Genomic DNA, 19,016 nt, shown 5'->3' on the forward strand with positions numbered 1-19,016 from the left:
CCCATAAGCAGTTATGTGTTCAGTAGAAGCGCTCATTGTGGAATCCAATCTCATCGATCTCTCTGCTCTGTTGTGACTCAGAGCCTCAGAAGCAAGCGAAGGTGACAGAAGGCATTTTGGGCTGATCAAATTCATTTACCCGGTGTCACAGCTCAGCTAACCTGCCCTGTCAAGTATCTAATCCAGCCAGCCTTGTGTCCAGCACAAATGATCCAACATCCAACTCTCCTATGACACCATCGAAAGTACAGTTGGAACCTTAAAGATCCCTGCAGCTTCTGGGGAAAGAGATTAATATTGGGAGGACATGTTGCAGCTGTACAGGACATCGGTGAGGCCACTGTTGGAATATTGCGTGCAAGTCTGCTTTCCCTCCTATCGGAAGGATGTTGTTAAACTTGAACGGGTTCAGAAAAAATTTACAAGGAGGTTGCCAGGGTTGGGGGATTGATCTATAGGGAGAGGCTGAACAGGCTGGGGGTCTTATCTCTAGAGCATCGGGGAATGAGGGGGTGACCTTGTAGAGGTTTATAAAATTATGAGGGGCATGGAGAGGGTAAATAGGCAAGGTGTTTTCCCTGGGGTGGGGGAGTCCAGAACTAGAGAGGCATAGGTTTAGGGTGAGAGGGGAAAGATATAAAAGGGATCTCAGGGGCAGCTTTTTCAATGCAGTGGGTGGTACATGTATGGAATGAACTGCCAAAGGAAGTGGTGGAGGCTGGTACAAATACAGCATTTAAAAGGCAACTAGATGGGTATATGAATAGGAAGGGTTTGGAGGGATATGAACCAAGTGCTGAGACTAGACTAATTTAGGATATCTGGTCAGCATGGAAGAGATGGACTGAAGGGTCTCTATTCTGGATCAGTGGTGCTGGAAGAGCACAACAATTCAGGCAGCATCCGACGAGCAGCAAAATCGACGAATAAATTCCTGATGAAGGGCTTTTGCCCGAAACGTCGATTTTGCTGCTCGTCGGATGCTGCCTGAATTGCTGTGCTCTTCCAGCACCACTGATCCAGAATCTGGTTTCCAGCATCTGCAGTCATTGTTTTTACCACCCTGAAGAGTCTCTATGACTCATCCCTGGGATGTGGGCATTGCTGGTGAGGCTGAGATTTGTTGGCTCCGTCCCTAATTGCCCTTGAACTGAGTGACAGCTAGCCCGTCTGAGGGCAGGTAAGAGCCAAGCCCATCGCTGTTTCTTCCTTAGTCAATCAAAGCTCATTGTTGAATGCCCTTTCCTTTACCAGGGTCATCTGGATGACCCTCATTAACATACCGAACTTGGAGCAATTGTCAATGCAAATACCTTTCATGGGGGACTGATCGAGGGGTGGGGGGAGGGGATCTGCAGCAAATGGGACTGACCATGAAATTCCGTGCTCTCGTACATTTGAGACCGTCGCACTCATAGACTGCCAGATCGTCACAAAATGAAAGTGATCAGCATGTAGTCAGCAGACTGTGACTAAATCAATCAGTGACAGCACACAGCGTTGCAATGTCCTCCAGCAGAGGAGTTCTCGAAACAGTTGGCACTCGATGAGAGGGGAGTAACTCTCCTCTGTAACAACATTCTCTCCCCTCCACCCACAAACCTCTCCCAATACACACACTCACACTGTCTCTCACACACACACTCACTCACACATTCACACACACACACACTCAGACACACACACACACTCACTCACACACTCACACTCAGACACACACACACTCACTCACATACACTCACACATGCACACACACAGACACACACACTCTCACACACACATGCATATACACACATAGACACACATACACACACACTCATACTGACACACACACACACCGACACACACTCACACAGACACACTCACACACAGTCACACACACACAGTCACACACACTCACATCCACACATACACACTCATACACACACATACACACAGACACACACACTCTCACACACACGTACACGTAGACACACACACCGACACACACACATACACAAACACACACTCACACAGACACACTCACACACAGTCACACACACTCACACAGACACACACAGAGTCACACACACACAGTCACACACACACTCACACTCACACAGACACACACACAGTCACACACACAGTCACACACACAGTCACACACACTCACACAGACACACTCACACAGTCACACACACTCACACTCACACACACAGTCACACACACACAGTCACACACACTCACACAGACACACACACACCCTCCCCTCCTCCCCTGTCCCTCCTTGGAAGCTGCCAGACCATTTCAAAGAGGGAAAGAAGCATTAAGAATGAATGAGAAAGGAGGTGGGCACAACAGCACAAAGGGATACGATAGGCTGGAAAGGGAAGACAAGGGAAGGAATCGGCTGCTTTGATTTGTAAGCTCGCTAAGACTGCTCTTTTCCAGCTCACCAGATCTGAAGAGCAGATCCCGGGGCTCATTGCCAAGCAGAGGTGCCCAATGCTAATCATACCCTCTGAGTAACACTGCACATGCCTCACCACGTTCTGGTTCCTCTTCACTGCTGAGCTCTCTGTCAGAGGACTGCCTCACTCCGAACTTTCTCAAACCCGGCCTTGTTTCCCAGTTGACTGTAAGCCCACATTCTGAGGCATGACGTTGTTTCTACCCTTTCATGGCATTACTCGCAAGGCCTGCATTTATTACCCGTCCCTAACTGCCCTCGAGGGACTGGCTTACTAGGCTATTTCAGAGGGCAGTTCAGAGTCAACCACATTGCTGTGGGTCTGGAGTCACTTGTAGGCCAGACCAGGTGAGGATGGCAGTTTTACTCCCTAAAGGGCATTACTGAACAAGAGTTTTTGTTAAAGACAATACCAGATTCAATTAATTAAGTTCAAACTCAGAGTCATAGAGACATTAAGCATGGAAACAGGCCCTTCGACCCAACTCATCCATGTCGAGCACGTTTTGCACTCCCCGACCCTGAGGAATTGGCTATTCACCGTATCTATGGTCCTCATGATTTTATTGACCTCTATAAGGTCTCAGCTTCCTACACTGGCGTTACCATCTACATGTGACTCCAGACCCACAGCAATGTGGTTGACTCTGAGCTTCTGAGGGCAGTTAGGGATGGGCAATAAGACCAGGCAGCGGAGCCCTCATGCCCTGAAGAATTTTAAAAACGGGTCTACAACATAAGAGGGAGGAAGTTATGGTTCAGTTCTAGAAATCCCCGGTTAGGCCACACCTGGTGGGCAATTCTGAGCCAACCCTCCATCAAAGAGAGATGAAATGGTCCCTAAACTCCGAGGATTAAACTACAGGGAGAGAGGGGACAATCAGGGATCCTATTCCTCAGAGTTTTATTGATGTCCCCAAGATGTTAAGGAGGTAATAAATACATAAGGCAAACAGAGAGAAATTCTTTCCATGTGTTGCAGACTATAGGTCGAGGGGTAGAGACTACATATTAGACTCAGAGCTTTCAGTAGCAAAATAAGGAATCATTCTACACACAACTATCCTCCGTAAGCAACAACTGATGCTAAATAAGAGGTAACTTGGAAATAAACGCTGATAGACTGATACTAATTAAACTGGTTTAGAAATGCTCTAAATATAGAACATGCTGACAATGTGACTGAGCAGAGGGTGAGGTATTGGTGTTTGAGTTAAAGCTTAATAATGCTATGGAGTTAGGTCACCGAGCAATATCACTGTAAACTGAGGGTTCTTGTAGCACAATCGCAGTGTCCCCGCCTCTGGGCCAGAAGATCCAGGTAAGTTTCCTCCTGCATGTTATAATGGGCCGATTAAGAAAAGGTTATCACTGAAAACTGTAACATCTGGTTTCCTGCTCCTATGTTCGAAAGGTTGCTTAAACCCTCATCATTACAGAGACACAGCCTCATCGTTACAGAGACACACTCTCATCGTTACACAGACACAGCCTCATCGTTACACAGACACAGCCTCATCGTTACAGAGACACAGCCTCATCGTTACAGAGTCACAGCCTCATCGTTACACAGACACAGCCTCATCGTTACACAGACACAGCCTCATCGTTACACAGACACAGCCTCATCGTTACAGAGACACAGCCACATCGTTACACAGACACACTCTCATCGTTACACAGACACAGCCTCATCGTTACACAGACACACTCTCATCGTTACAGAGACACAGCCTCATCGTTACACAGACACAGCCTCATCGTTACAGAGACACAGCCTCATCATTACAGAGTCACAGCCTCATCGTTACACAGACACAGCCTCATCGTTACAGAGACACAGCCTCATCGTTACAGAGACACACTCTCATCGTTACACAGACACAGCCTCATCGTTACACAGACACAGCCTCATCGTTACACAGACACACTCTCATCGTTACAGAGACACAGCCTCATCGTTACACAGACACAGCCTCATCATTACAGAGACACAGCCTCATCGTTACAGAGACACACTCTCATCGTTACACAGACACAGCCTCATCGTTACACAGACACAGCCTCATCGTTACAGAGACACAGCCTCATCGTTACAGAGTCACAGCCTCATCGTTACACAGACACAGCCTCATCGTTACACAGACACAGCCTCATCGTTACACAGACACAGCCTCATCGTTACAGAGACACAGCCACATCGTTACACAGACACACTCTCATCGTTACACAGACACAGCCTCATCGTTACACAGACACACTCTCATCGTTACACAGACACAGCCTCATCGTTACACAGACACAGCCTCATCGTTACACAGACACAGCCTCATCGTTACACAGACACAGCCTCATCGTTACAGAGACACAGCCACATCGTTACACAGACACACTCTCATCGTTACACAGACACAGCCTCATCGTTACACAGACACACTCTCATCGTTACAGAGACACAGCCTCATCGTTACACAGACACAGCCTCATCGTTACACAGACACAGCGTCATCGTTACAGAGACACAGCCTCATCATTACAGAGTCACAGCCACATCGTTACAGAGTCACACTCTCATCGTTACTGAGACACAGCCTCATCATTACAGAGTCACAGCCTCATCGTTACACAGACACAGCCTCATCGTTACACAGACACAGCCTCATCGTTACAGAGACACAGCCACATCGTTACACAGACACACTCTCATCGTTACAGAGTCACAGCCTCATCGTTACAGAGTCACAGCCTCATCGTTACTGAGACACAGCCTCATCGTTACAGAGACACAGCCTCATCGTTACTGAGACACACTCTCATCGTTACAGAGACACAGCCTCATCGTTACACAGACACAGCCTCATCGTTACACAGACACAGCGTCATCGTTACAGAGACACAGCCTCATCATTACAGAGTCACAGCCACATCGTTACAGAGTCACACTCTCATCGTTACTGAGACACAGCCTCATCGTTACAGAGTCACAGCCTCATCATTACAGAGTCACAGCCTCATCGTTACACAGACACAGCCTCATCGTTACACAGACACAGCCTCATCGTTACAGAGACACAGCCACATCGTTACACAGACACACTCTCATCGTTACAGAGTCACAGCCTCATCGTTACAGAGTCACAGCCTCATCGTTACTGAGACACAGCCTCATCGTTACAGAGACACAGCCTCATCGTTACTGAGACACAGCCTCATCGTTACAGAGACACAGCCTCATCGTTACTGAGACACAGCCTCATCGTTACAGAGACACAGCCTCATCGTTACAGAGTCACAGCCTCATCGTTACTGAGACACAGCCTCATCGTTACTGAGACACAGCCTCATCATTACTGAGACACAGCCTCATCATTACAGAGACACAGCCTCATCGTTACAGAGACACACTCTCATCGTTACTGAGACACAGCCTCATCGTTACAGAGACACAGCCTCATCGTTACAGAGTCACACTCTCATCGTTACAGAGTCACAGCCTCATCGTTACAGAGTCACAGCCTCATCGTTACAGAGTCACACTCTCATCGTTACTGAGACACAGCCTCATCGTTACAGAGACACAGCCTCATCGTTACAGAGTCACACTCTCATCGTTACAGAGTCACAGCCTCATCGTTACAGAGTCACACTCTCATCGTTACTGAGACACAGCCTCATCGTTACTGAGACACAGCCTCATCGTTACAGAGACACACTCTCATCGTTACTGAGACACAGCCTCATCGTTACTGAGACACAGCCTCATCATTACAGAGACACACTCTCATCATTACAGAAACACACTCTCATCGTTACTGAGACACACTCTCATCGTTACTGAGACACAGCCTCATCGTTACAGAGACACAGCCTCATCGTTACTGAGACACACTCTCATCGTTACAGAGACACACTCTCATCGTTACTGAGACACAGCCTCATCGTTACAGAGACACACGCTCATCGTTACTGAGACACAGCCTCATCGTTACTGAGACACAGCCTCATCATTACAGAGACACACTCTCATCATTACAGAGACACACTCTCATCGTTACTGAGACACACTCTCATCGTTACTGAGACACAGCCTCATCGTTACAGAGACACAGCCTCATCGTTACTGAGACACACTCTCATCGTTACAGAGACACACTCTCATCGTTACTGAGACAAAGCCTCATCGTTACTGAGACACAGCCTCATCGTTACTGAGACACAACCTCATCGTTACAGAGACACACTCTCATCGTTACAGAGACACACTCTCATCATTACTGAGACACAGCCTCATCATTACAGAGACACACTCTCATCGTTACAGAGACAAAGCCTCATCGTTACTGAGACACAGCCTCATCGTTACTGAGACACAGCCTCATCGTTACTGAGACACAGCCTCATCGTTACAGAGACACACTCTCATCATTACAGAGACACACTCTCATCGTTACTGAGACACAGCCTCATCGTTACAGAGACACAGCCTCATCGTTACTGAGACACACTCTCATCGTTACAGAGACACACTCTCATCATTACTGAGACACAGCCTCATCATTACAGAGACACACTCTCATCGTTACTGAGACAAAGCCTCATCGTTACTGAGACACAGCCTCATCGTTACTGAGACACAACCTCATCGTTACAGAGACACACTCTCATCGTTACAGAGACAAAGCCTCATCGTTACTGAGACACACTCTCATCATTACAGACACACACTCTCATCGTTACAGAGACACAGCCTCATCGTTACTGAGACACAGGCTCATCGTTACTGAGACACAGGCTCATCGTTACAGAGACACACTCTCATCGCTACAGAGACACACTCTCATCGCTACAGAGACACACTCTCATCATTACAGAGACACAGCCTCATCGTTACTGAGACAGAGCCTCATCGTTACAGTGACACAGCCTCATCATTACTGAGACACAGCCTCATCGTTACTGAGACACACTATCATTACAGAGACACAACCTCATCGTTACAGAGACACAGCCACATCGTTACAGAGACACACTCTCATCGTTACAGAGACACACACTCACCGTTACAGAGACACAGCCTCATCGTTACAGAGACACAGCCTCATCGTTACAGAGAAACAGCCTCATCGTTACAGAGTCACAGCCTCATCGTTACAGAGACACAGCCTCATCATTACTGAGACACAGTCTCATCGTTACTGAGACACACTCTCATCATTACAGAGACACAACCTCATCGTTACAGAGACACAGCCACATCGTTACTGAGACACACTCTCATCGTTACAGAGACACACACTCACCGTTACAGAGACACAGCCTCATCGTTACAGAGACACAGCCTCATCGTTACAGAGAAACAGCCTCATCGTTACAGAGACACAGCCTCATCGTTACAGAGTCACAGCCTCATCGTTACAGAGACACAACCTCATCGTTACTGAGACACACTCTCATCGTTACAGAGACACAGCCTCATCGTTACAGAGACACAGCCTCATCATTACAGAGACACAACCTCATCGTTACTGAGACACACCCTCATCGTTACAGAGACACACTCTCATCGTTACAGAGACACAGCCTCATCGTTTCACAGACACAGCCTCATCATTACAGAGACACACTCTCATCATTACAGAGACACAACCTCATCGTTACAGAGACACAGCCACATCGTTACTGAGACACACTCTCATCGTTACAGAGACACACACTCACCGTTACAGAGACACAGCCTCATCGTTACAGAGACACAGCCTCATCGTTACAGAGAAACAGCCTCATCGTTACAGAGACACAGCCTCATCGTTACAGAGTCACAGCCTCATCGTTACAGAGACACAACCTCATCGTTACTGAGACACACTCTCATCGTTACAGAGACACAGCCTCATCGTTACAGAGACACAGCCTCATCATTACAGAGACACAACCTCATCGTTACTGAGACACACCCTCATCGTTACAGAGACACACTCTCATCGTTACAGAGACACAGCCTCATCGTTTCACAGACACAGCCTCATCATTACAGAGACACAACCTCATCGTTACAGAGACACAGCCTCATCGTTACTGAGACACACTCTCATCGTTACAGAGACACAGCCTCATCGTTACAGAGACACAGCCTCATCATTACAGAGACACAACCTCATCGTTACTGAGACACACCCTCATCGTTACAGAGACACAACCTCATCGTTACAGAGACACAGCCTCATCGTTACAGAGACACAGCCTCATCGTTACAGAGACACAACCTCATCGTTACTGAGACACACCCTCATCGTTACAGAGACACACTCTCATCGTTACTGAGACACAACCTCATCGTTACAGAGACACAGCCTCATCGTTACTGAGACACACTCTCATCGTTACAGAGACACAACCTCATCGTTACAGAGACACAGCCTCATCGTTACAGAGACACACTCTCATCGTTACAGAGACACAGCATCATCGTTACAGAGACACAGCCTCACCGTTACTGAGACACAGCCTCACCTTTACACAGACACAGCCTCATCGTTACAGAGACACAACCTCATCGCTACAGAGACACAGGCTCATGGTTACAGAGACACAGCCTCATCGCTACAGAGACACAGCCTCACCGTTACAGAGACACAGCCTCATCGTTACAGAGACACACTCTCATCGTTACTGAGACACAACCTCATCGTTACAGAGACACAGCCTCATCGTTACTGAGACACACTCTCATCGTTACAGAGACACAACCTCATCGTTACAGAGACACAGCCTCATCGTTACTGAGACACACTCTCATCGTTACAGAGACACAGCCTCATCGTTACAGAGACACAGCCTCATCATTACAGAGACACAACCTCATCGTTACTGAGACACACCCTCATCGTTACAGAGACACAACCTCATCGTTACAGAGACACAGCCTCATCGTTACAGAGACACAGCCTCATCGTTACAGAGACACAACCTCATCGTTACTGAGACACACCCTCATCGTTACAGAGACACACTCTCATCGTTACTGAGACACAACCTCATCGTTACAGAGACACAGCCTCATCGTTACTGAGACACACTCTCATCGTTACAGAGACACAACCTCATCGTTACAGAGACACAGCCTCATCGTTACAGAGACACACTCTCATCGTTACAGAGACACAGCATCATCGTTACAGAGACACAGCCTCACCGTTACTGAGACACAGCCTCACCTTTACACAGACACAGCCTCATCGTTACAGAGACACAACCTCATCGCTACAGAGACACAGGCTCATGGTTACAGAGACACAGCCTCATCGCTACAGAGACACAGCCTCACCGTTACAGAGACACAGCCTCATCGTTACAGAGACACACTCTCATCGTTACTGAGACACAACCTCATCGTTACAGAGACACAGCCTCATCGTTACTGAGACACACTCTCATCGTTACAGAGACACAACCTCATCGTTACAGAGACACAGCCTCATCGTTACAGAGACACACTCTCATCGTTACAGAGACACAGCATCATCGTTACTGAGACACACTCTCATTGTTACAGAGACACAGCCTCATCGTTACAGAGAAACAGCCTCACCGTTACTGAGACACAGCCTCACCGTTACACAGACACAGCCTCATCGTTACAGAGACACAACCTCATCGCTACAGAGACACAGGCTCATGGTTACAGAGACACAGCCTCATCGCTACAGAGACACAGGCTCATTGTTACAGAGACACAGCCTCATCGTTACAGAGACACAGCCTCACCGTTACTGAGACACAGCCTCATCGTTACAGAGACACAGCCTCATTGTTACAGAGACACAGCCTCATCGTTACAGAGACACAACCTCATCGCTACAGAGACACAGGCTCATCGTTACAGAGACACAGCCTCATCGCTACAGAGACATAGGCTCATCGTTACAGAGACACAGCCTCATCGTTACAGAGACACAGACTCATCGTTACAGAGACACAGCCTCATCGTTACAGAGACACACCCTCATCGTTACAGAGTCACAGACTCATCGTTACAGAGACACACCCTCATTGTTACAGAGTCACAAACTCATTGTTACAGAGACACACTCTCATTGTTACAGAGACACACTCTCATCGTTACAGAGACACACCCTCATCGTTACAGAGACACACCCTCATCGTTACAGAGACACACTCTCCTCGTTACTGAGACACAGCCTCATTGTTAGTGAGACACACCCTCATCATTATTGAGACGCAGCCTTACCGTTACTGAGATACGGCCTCATCGTCACAGAGTCACAACCTCATCGTTACAGAGACACAGCCTCATCGTTACTGAGACACAACCTGATCTTACTGAGACACAGACTCATTAACACTGAGACACAACTTCATCATTGGTGGGTGGCACGGTGGCTCAGTGGTTAACACTGCTGCCTCACAGCACCAGACACCCGGGTTCAATTCTCGCCTCAGGTGACTGTCTGTGTGGAGTTTGCACATTCTCCCCGTGTCTGCGTGGGATTCCTCTGGGTGCTCTGGATTCCTCTCACAGTCCAAAAATGTGCAGGTCAGGTGAACTAGCTATACTAAATTGCCCGTTATGTTAGGTGCAGGGGCAAACGTAGGGGAATGGGTCTGGGTGGGTGCGCTTCGGCGGGTCGGTGTGGACTTGTTGGGCCGAAGGGCCTGTTTCCACACTGTAAGTAATCTAATCTAATCATTACTGAGACACAACTTCATCGTTACTGAGATACGCCTCATCGTTATTGTGTCACAATCTCATTGTTATTGAGCCATGGCCGACCTTACCGAGATACAATCTCACTGAGATTGAGCCTGATCATGACAATGATGAGAAAAGTCTGATGAGAATTGTTCTGATGGAACAAATCAGGGCAGTTTGAAATCTGTCTCGATCAGAGAGAATGAGAATTGAGAGTGGTGCTAGGGGAGTTACCCAGCAGTCTAGGATGTGGGTGCCAGTAACTGTGAAATGTTGCAGTATTGGATGAAATTCAGAAGCCTGGCAATCAAGAAATTTGAATCATAGAATCCCTACAGTATGGAATAAGGCCATTCAGCCCATCCCAACCCTCCAGAGTGCATCTCACCCAAACCCACCCCCTCAGCCCTGCATTTCCCATGGCTAACCCACCTAGCCTGCATATCCCCAGACACTATGAGCAATTCAGTCAAGCTAACCTGCACATCTTTGGACAATGGGAAGAGACGCCCACAGATACGTGGAGAATGTGCAAACTCCACACTGTCGCCCGAGGCTGGAATCAAACCCAGGTTGCTGGTGCTATGAGGCAGCAGTGCTAACCACTGAGCCAACCTTGGAGAGAAGGGGAGACATCCTTTCAAATTCACCCTGTCAAGTCCCCCCAGAATCTTAGTTTTTCAGCAAGATCACCACTCATTCTTCTAAACACTAAGGAGTACATGTCTAATGTCCTTGATTATATTCTGATCTCAAGAACACTAATGTACGTACACAATTTCCCTATTTCCTATAAGGTAAAACATGATGTCACTTCCTCTGGCCCACCTTTTATCTTTGGGAGTTATTTTGTCCTTTTTGCTCATTCAGTGGGGCCTGAGATGTTATCAGTAGAAATGCAGTCTTCAATCTGGTGAGATCCAGCAAGTTTGCAGATGACACCAGAATTGGAGGTGGAGTGGACAGCGAAGAAGGTTACCTCAGATTACAATGGGACCTTGACCATAGAATCATAGAATCCCTACAGTCATTCAGCTCAACAAGTCCACACTGACCCTCTGAAGAGTAACCCACCCAGACCCATTCCCCTACTCTACATTTACCCCTTACTAACGCATAAACCTACATATCCCTGAACACTATGGGCAATTTAATATGGCCAATTCATGTGACCTGCACAGCTTAGAAAGGCCAATGGGTTGAGGAGGGGTAGATGAAGTTAATTTAGATAACTGTGAGGTGCTGCATTTTGGAAAGGCAAATCAGGGCAGGACTTATACACTTAATGGTAAGGTCCTAGGGAGTGTTGCTGAACAGAGAGATTTTGGAGAGCAGGTTCATAGTTCCTTGAAAGTGGAGTCGCAGGTAGATAGGATAGTGAAGAAGGCGTTTGGCATATTTGCCTTTATTGGTCAGAGTATTGAGTACAGGAGTTGGGAGGTCATGTTGCGGCTGTACAGGACATTGGTTAGGCCACTTGTGGAGTATTGTTTGCAATTCTGGTCTCCCTTCTATAGGAAGGATGTTGTGAAACTTGGTAGGGTTCAGAAAAGATTTACAAGGATGTGGCCAGGGTTGGAGGGTTTGAGATGTAGGGAGAGGCTGAACAGGCTGGGGCTGTTTTCCCTGGAGCATCGGAGACTGAGGGGTGACCTTACAGTGGTTTGTAAAATCATGAGGAGCATGGATAGGATAAATTGGAAAGATCTTTACCCTGGGGTGGGGGAGTCCAAATTTAAAGGGCATAGGTTTAAAATGAGAGGGGAAAGATATAAAAGGGACCTGAGGGGCAACTTTTTCACACAGAGGGTGGTGCGTGTATGGAATGAGCTGCTAGAGGAAATGGTGGAGGCTGGTACAATTACAACAGTTAAAAAGCATTTAGATGGGTATATGAATAGGAAGGGTTTAAGAGGGATATGGGCCGGGTGCTGGCAAATGGGATTAGATTTATATAGGATATCTGGTGGGCACAAATGAGTTGGACTGAAAGTCTGTTTCTGTGCTGTACATCTCTGTGGCTCTCATGGTGATGGCTCAACAGTTGTGTTAAGAATTCATCTCTCAGTCAGAAATCAACAAGAGATTTGGGTAAACACTCACAAACGTGTTAAACAGAACAGTCCAAAAAAAAAGACCATAAAATGCATGAGCAGTAGGGAGGCCATTCAGCCCATTGAGTCTGCTCTGCCGTTGAATGAGTTCGTGGCAGATTTGATAACCTTTAATTCTACTTTCATCCCTTTATCCCATCACACTCTCTATTCCTTTACTGAGTAAAAATCTGTCTTTCTCAGCCTTGAATAGACTGAACGACCCAGGCGTGGCGGTAAAGATTCTAACAGGTTCACTACTCTTTGAGAGAGGAAAATCCTCCTCGTCTCTGTCTGAACTGGATCGTCCCTTATCCTGAGATTAATCCCTCTGATTCTAGACATTCCTACAAGGGGAAATCATCTCTCCACATCTTCCCTGTCATTGTTTCAAATAAGGTCGCCTCTCATTTCTCTGAACCCCAGGCCTAACCTACCCAACATCTCCTCTGAAGACATTGCCTCCCTGTTTATCTTTAGGACAGGCAATGGCCTAGTGGTACCATCAGTGTTAATCCCAGAGAGTCAGGAAATGTTTGGACAAGGCCTCCACTACCTTTGGAGCGCTCTGGTAGAATTTTGTTTCTAGACCCATTGCTCCCGTATCATCAAGTCGGAGGTTACGGTGTGAAAATGGGAGAAACTCCAGTGAAGTGTTACATCAGAGTTGCAGCCATTGACCGGTCCACCCCCCACTAAGGTGTGGGCTTCATCGTTGGGGTCTTAAGGTTCTTCCTTTGTGAGCAGTGACACCATGTGACCATTCATAGGCTGGATCACAGGCCAACAGCTTGCGTCAGGAACATGTTTAGATCAGATACCCTAAAGTGCGGAAACAGGCCCTTCGGCCCAACAGGTCCACCCCGACCCTCCGAAGAGTAACCCACCCAGATCCATTTCCCTCTGACTAATGCACCTAACACTACGGGCAATGTAGCACGGCCGATTCACCTGACCTGCATTTTCAGACTGTGAGAGGAAACTGGAGCACTCGGAGGAATCCCACGCAGACACGGGGAGAATGTGCAAACTCCACACAGACAGTCGCCCGAGGCGGGAATTGAACCCGAGTCTCTGGCGCTGTGAGGCAGCAGTGCTGACCACTGTGTCATCAGGCCTGTACAGATGTGATGGGCTGAAGGGTCTTTTCTGCCTTCGATGATTCTACAATAGACCTGGGGCCACATTTGGATTCTGAGGGAAAGCAACCCTCAATGTAGAAAATATTTTGCAGTAATCTAGGAGCATTATGGTGGCTCAGTGGTTAGCACTGCTGCCTCACATTTCCAAGATATGCAATTCCAGCCTCGGGCGACTGTCTGTGTGGAGCTTGTACATTCTCCCCGTGTCTGTGCGGGTTTGCTCCGGTTTCCTCCCACAGTCCAAAGGAGCACGGGTTAGGTGGATTGGCCTTGCTAAATTATCCAGGGTTGTGCCATGGGAAATGCAGGGTTATAGGATAGGGGGTTGGGATGCTGTTCAGAGGCTCGGTGTGGACCCGATGGGCTGAATGGCCAAACTGTAGGGATTCTGTATATTCACGCTTCGGGGCCTCGACAGACAAAGTCCAAACAAAAAGGCTTTTTTTTTGTGGCAGTGATGGGGATCCTTACCACTGTCACAGCTTGCATTGAAAGATAGGGAGGTGCAGTAACCCCCCCCAGTCGCGGTAGGGAGTCACATGGAGAAGGGGCAGGGGCTCTGGGTGACGAGGGCACCCCTCAGCAGGAACCTGCCCTCAGCGGAGCCAATTTGCAGAATCTGTTTGTTCATGGGTAGCGCCCATCGGTGCTTGGCTGCCCACTGACGGGGTTCCCTATGCGATCACAGGTTTGTCCATTGCTTGTCAGTCACTTTGTGAGATGCTGAGACAGCCCATAATTATTGTTCCAAGAGCCAGCTGCCCATTGTAGACAATGCTCTCAAATCAACAACAGACTGTGGGCACTGACGACAGTCTCTATTATACAGAATGCCTAATAATATCTGCTCCTGCACCTCGAAACACAATCTTAAACATCATGATGTAAAGATTACAAGCCCCAAATAGTTCATTATGAAACACAATTGATTTCCAGAGTAGGATTTGTCTTTCTCTCTCCCCTCCCCGCGCCAGCAAGCGTTTCACTGAACAAATGAATTAGCTGCTCAGGGAAAATATTACACAACAGCACCCACCACGAAAGCTGCAGGGTCAGATTTGAGAGCTGAGAGACAGAGAAGCCCAGGCTGAATGTACACCCCGAGTCAGCAGGCAAGGCAGAGAGAACACGACAGAGAAATGGAGGAAAGGAATTGCTTACCTTTCCACATCTAGGAACGCTGCTCACACCTACAAAGGTTTCAGTGTGTGTGTGTGTGTGTGGTTTCCTTTTTCAAAACCGAAATTGCCTTCCCAGCGTCCAAACCTTTCAGATATTATATCGACATAAACCTGATATTATATTGCTGTGTTTCCTGGACCACAAGAGATGTTGTCTGACACTGGGTTTCACGTGACCAGAATGTTAATTGATTCTGGCTCCGTCCTTACATCTCTCTCTCTCTCTCTATACCCTCCCCTCCCCTCCCTTCAGAGACACCGACTCCCTGGAACAGATGAGACCCCCAGCCTGAATCTGCAGTGAATGAGCAGACTCAGTACAGAGCAGGAGCTGGGTCCTGGTGCTGTATCATTCAGCAGTGAGCTGCAATTTTCAGACATCATTAACTCTCCATGATCAGTCGCCTCGCTGCAAATTTTTTTCCTCTTCCTTCTATGCAATGTTACTGCACAATTTATTTCTCCACTGGTGTACGTTCCTCCCCGCGCTGTCAGCTTCCCCACTGGAGCTGAGGCCACTCTCACAACTCAGTGGCAGATCAGAAGCAGGCTATTTGACTGTTGTGGCATCACCCAATGCCCCCTTCCCTCCTGATGCCACTGGGCCAGGGGCTGGGGATTCCCCGGGTAATGGCACAAAGTGACAACTTCTTTATTCTTTCCTGGGTGGCTCAGTGGTTAGCACTGCTGCCTCACAGTGCCAGGGACCCGGGTTCAGTTCCAGACTCAGGCGACCATCTGTGTGGAGTTTGCACGTTCTCCCCGCGTCTGCATGGGTTTCCTCCCACAATCCAAAGATGTGCAGGTTAGGGTGGATTGGCCCATGCTAAATTGCCCCATAGTGTTAGCTGCATTAGGAGAAAGTGGGGAATGCAGATGCTGGAGATCAGAGTCAAAGAGTGCGGCGCTGGAAAACCACAGCAGGTCTGGCAGCATCTGAGGAGCAGGAGAGTCGATGTTTCGGGCCAGAGCCCTTCATCAGGATTGAGGCTGGGAGCCTCGGGGATGGAGAGATAAATGGGAGGGGGGATGGGGTGGGGCTTGGGGGAAGGTAGCTGAGAGTGCAATAGGTGGATGGAGGTGGGGATGAAGGTGATAGGTCGGAGAGGAGGGTGGAGCTGGATAGGTGGGAAGGGAGATTGACAGGTGGGACAGGTCATGAGGATGGTGCTGAGCTGGAAGATTGGAACTGGGCTAAGGTGGGGGAGGGGAAATGAGGAAACTGGTGAAGTCCACATTGATGCCGTGGGGCAGAGTGGGAGGGGGACACCCGCACCAATCAACCCCACTGCCCCGTGGCTGAACATTTCAACTCCCTGAGGACATAGAGGTCTTGGGCCTCCTTCACCGCCGCTCCCTCACCACCAGACGCCTGGAGGAAGAATGCCTCATCTTCCGCCTCGGAACACTTCAACCCCAGGGCATCAATGTGGATTTCCTCATTTCCCCTTCCCCCACCTTGCCCCACTTCCAACCTCCCAGCTCAGCACCATCCTCATGACCTGTCCCACCTGCCAATCTGCCTTCCCACCTATCCACTCCATCCTCTCCCCTGACCTATCACCTTTACCCCCCACCTCCATCCACCTATTGTACTCTTGGTTACCTTCTCCCCAGCCCCATGCCCCTCCCATTTATCTCTCCACCCCCGAGGCTTCCAGCCGCATTCCTGATGAAGGGCTCCTGCCCGAAAAATCAATTTCCCGGCTCCTCGAATGCTGCCTGACCTGTGATATTCATTAGTCAGGGGTAAAGATAGGGTAGGGGAATGGGTCTGGGTGGGTTACTCTTTGGAGGGTCAGTGTGGATTTGTTGGGCTGAAGGGCCTGTTTCCATACTGTAGGGAATCTAATCAGGTTGCATTGGGCATGGGAAGTTACCCATGGTATCTGGGGGTGTGAAGGTTAGGTAGACTGGCCATGGGAAATGCAAGGTTAAAGGGACAGGGTTGGAGGGTGAATCTGGGTGGGATGCTCTTTGAAGGGTCAGTGCAGACTTGAGGGGCCGAATGGCCTGCTTCCACACTATAGAGATTCAATGGGATGTGGGAATCGCTGGCAAGAGGCCAGCATTTGTTGCTTCTATTTTATCCCTAGTTGCGCTTGGACTGAGTGGCTGGCTCAGCCATTTTGGGGGGGGGGGGGGGGGGGCACAGTTAGGAGTTCAGCGCATTTGGACTGGAGTCACATGTAGGCCCAGACTGGGTAAGGATGGGCTGTTTCCTTCCCAGAAAGAGACCAGATGGGTTTCTATGACAATAGATAGCTTCATCGTCACGATGACTGAGACTGACGTTCAATTGCAGATCTGTTAACTGATCTTAAATTCCACTAACGACTGTGGTGGGATTTAAAGTCATGGACTCAAGCATTAGGCTAGGCCGCTAGATCATGAGACCAGTGATATTATCATCATACCACCTTCTCCCCTTCCCGAATGGGGCAATAGATAAATCATTGGCTTTACTCAGCACATTACTCAACCAGAGTCGAGAGTGTGGTGCTGGAAAAGCACAGCCAGTCAGGCAGCATCCGAGGAGCAGGAGAATCGATGTTTCAGGCATAAGCCCTTCATCAGGATTCCATTCCAGATGAAGGGCTTATGCCTGAAACGTCGATTCTCCTGCTCCTCGGATGCTGCCTGACCGGCTGTGCTTTTCCAGCACCACACTCTCGACTCTGATCTCCAGCATCTGCAGGCCCCACTTTCTCCACAGTACTCAAACTAATGGGTTTCGGCCCAGCCCACTGGCTAATGGTATCCATTATTTACCAGTGTAGCTCTGAACCTAGTCTGGGCCGTGAGCATGGATCCACTGACCTGCATCATAAGATAAAATCGAATCTTTGTTACAGAAGAATGTTATTAAACTGGAGCGGGTTCAGAGATGATTTACCAGATGTTGCTGGGAATGGAGAGTTTGAGCAATAAGGAGAGGCTGAGACCTTTTCTCACCAGCACATAGGAGATTGAGGGGTGACCTTTGAGAGATTTATAAAATCATGAGGGTTATAGATGAGATGAATAGTAAGGGTGAGGAAATTCAAAATTAAGGTGCATATTTTTAATGTGACAGGAGAAAGAGACCCAAGGGCCAACTTTTTCACACAGAGAGTGTTTTGTGTGTGGAGTGAACGGCCACAGGAAGTGGTGGAGGCTGGAGGCAGGTACAATTACAAAATTTAAAAGACATTTGGACAGTTACATGAATAGGAAAGGTTAGGAGGGATATGGGCCAAACACAGGCAAGTGGAATCAGTTTAGTTTGGGAACATGGTCGGCATGGACGAGTTGGGCCGAAGGGTCTGTTTCCATGCTGTACAACTCTATGTCCCTATGTGTTCCCCTCGCAAACTGGGAGAGCAGGTACAAGCCTATTTTCTTGCTGTCCTGCATTAAAGTGTAATGGGGGTCTTCATTATGTTGCCATTCCTTCAACAC

General features: G+C 48.3%; 1 protein-coding gene across 1 annotated transcript in view; it reads right to left on the bottom strand.

The window, feature by feature from the left end:
• septin3 (septin 3) overlaps nucleotides 1-15,741 on the bottom strand; it is a 59,244-nt gene extending 43,503 nt beyond the window's left edge. Inside the window, exon 1 of the mRNA XM_087978333.1 lies at nucleotides 15,556-15,741. Within this exon, the coding sequence (XP_087834459.1) occupies nucleotides 15,556-15,565 (10 nt within the window). The 5' untranslated portion in view covers nucleotides 15,566-15,741. The remainder of the gene's footprint in view (nucleotides 1-15,555) is intronic.
• Nucleotides 15,742-19,016: the final 3,275 nt, after the last annotated feature.

This window comes from Chiloscyllium plagiosum, unplaced genomic scaffold (assembly GCF_037043375.1).
Source record: "Chiloscyllium plagiosum isolate Xiang-an unplaced genomic scaffold, Cpla_swu_hap1 HiC_scaffold_33, whole genome shotgun sequence".
Taxonomy (NCBI): Eukaryota; Metazoa; Chordata; class Chondrichthyes; order Orectolobiformes; family Hemiscylliidae; genus Chiloscyllium; species Chiloscyllium plagiosum.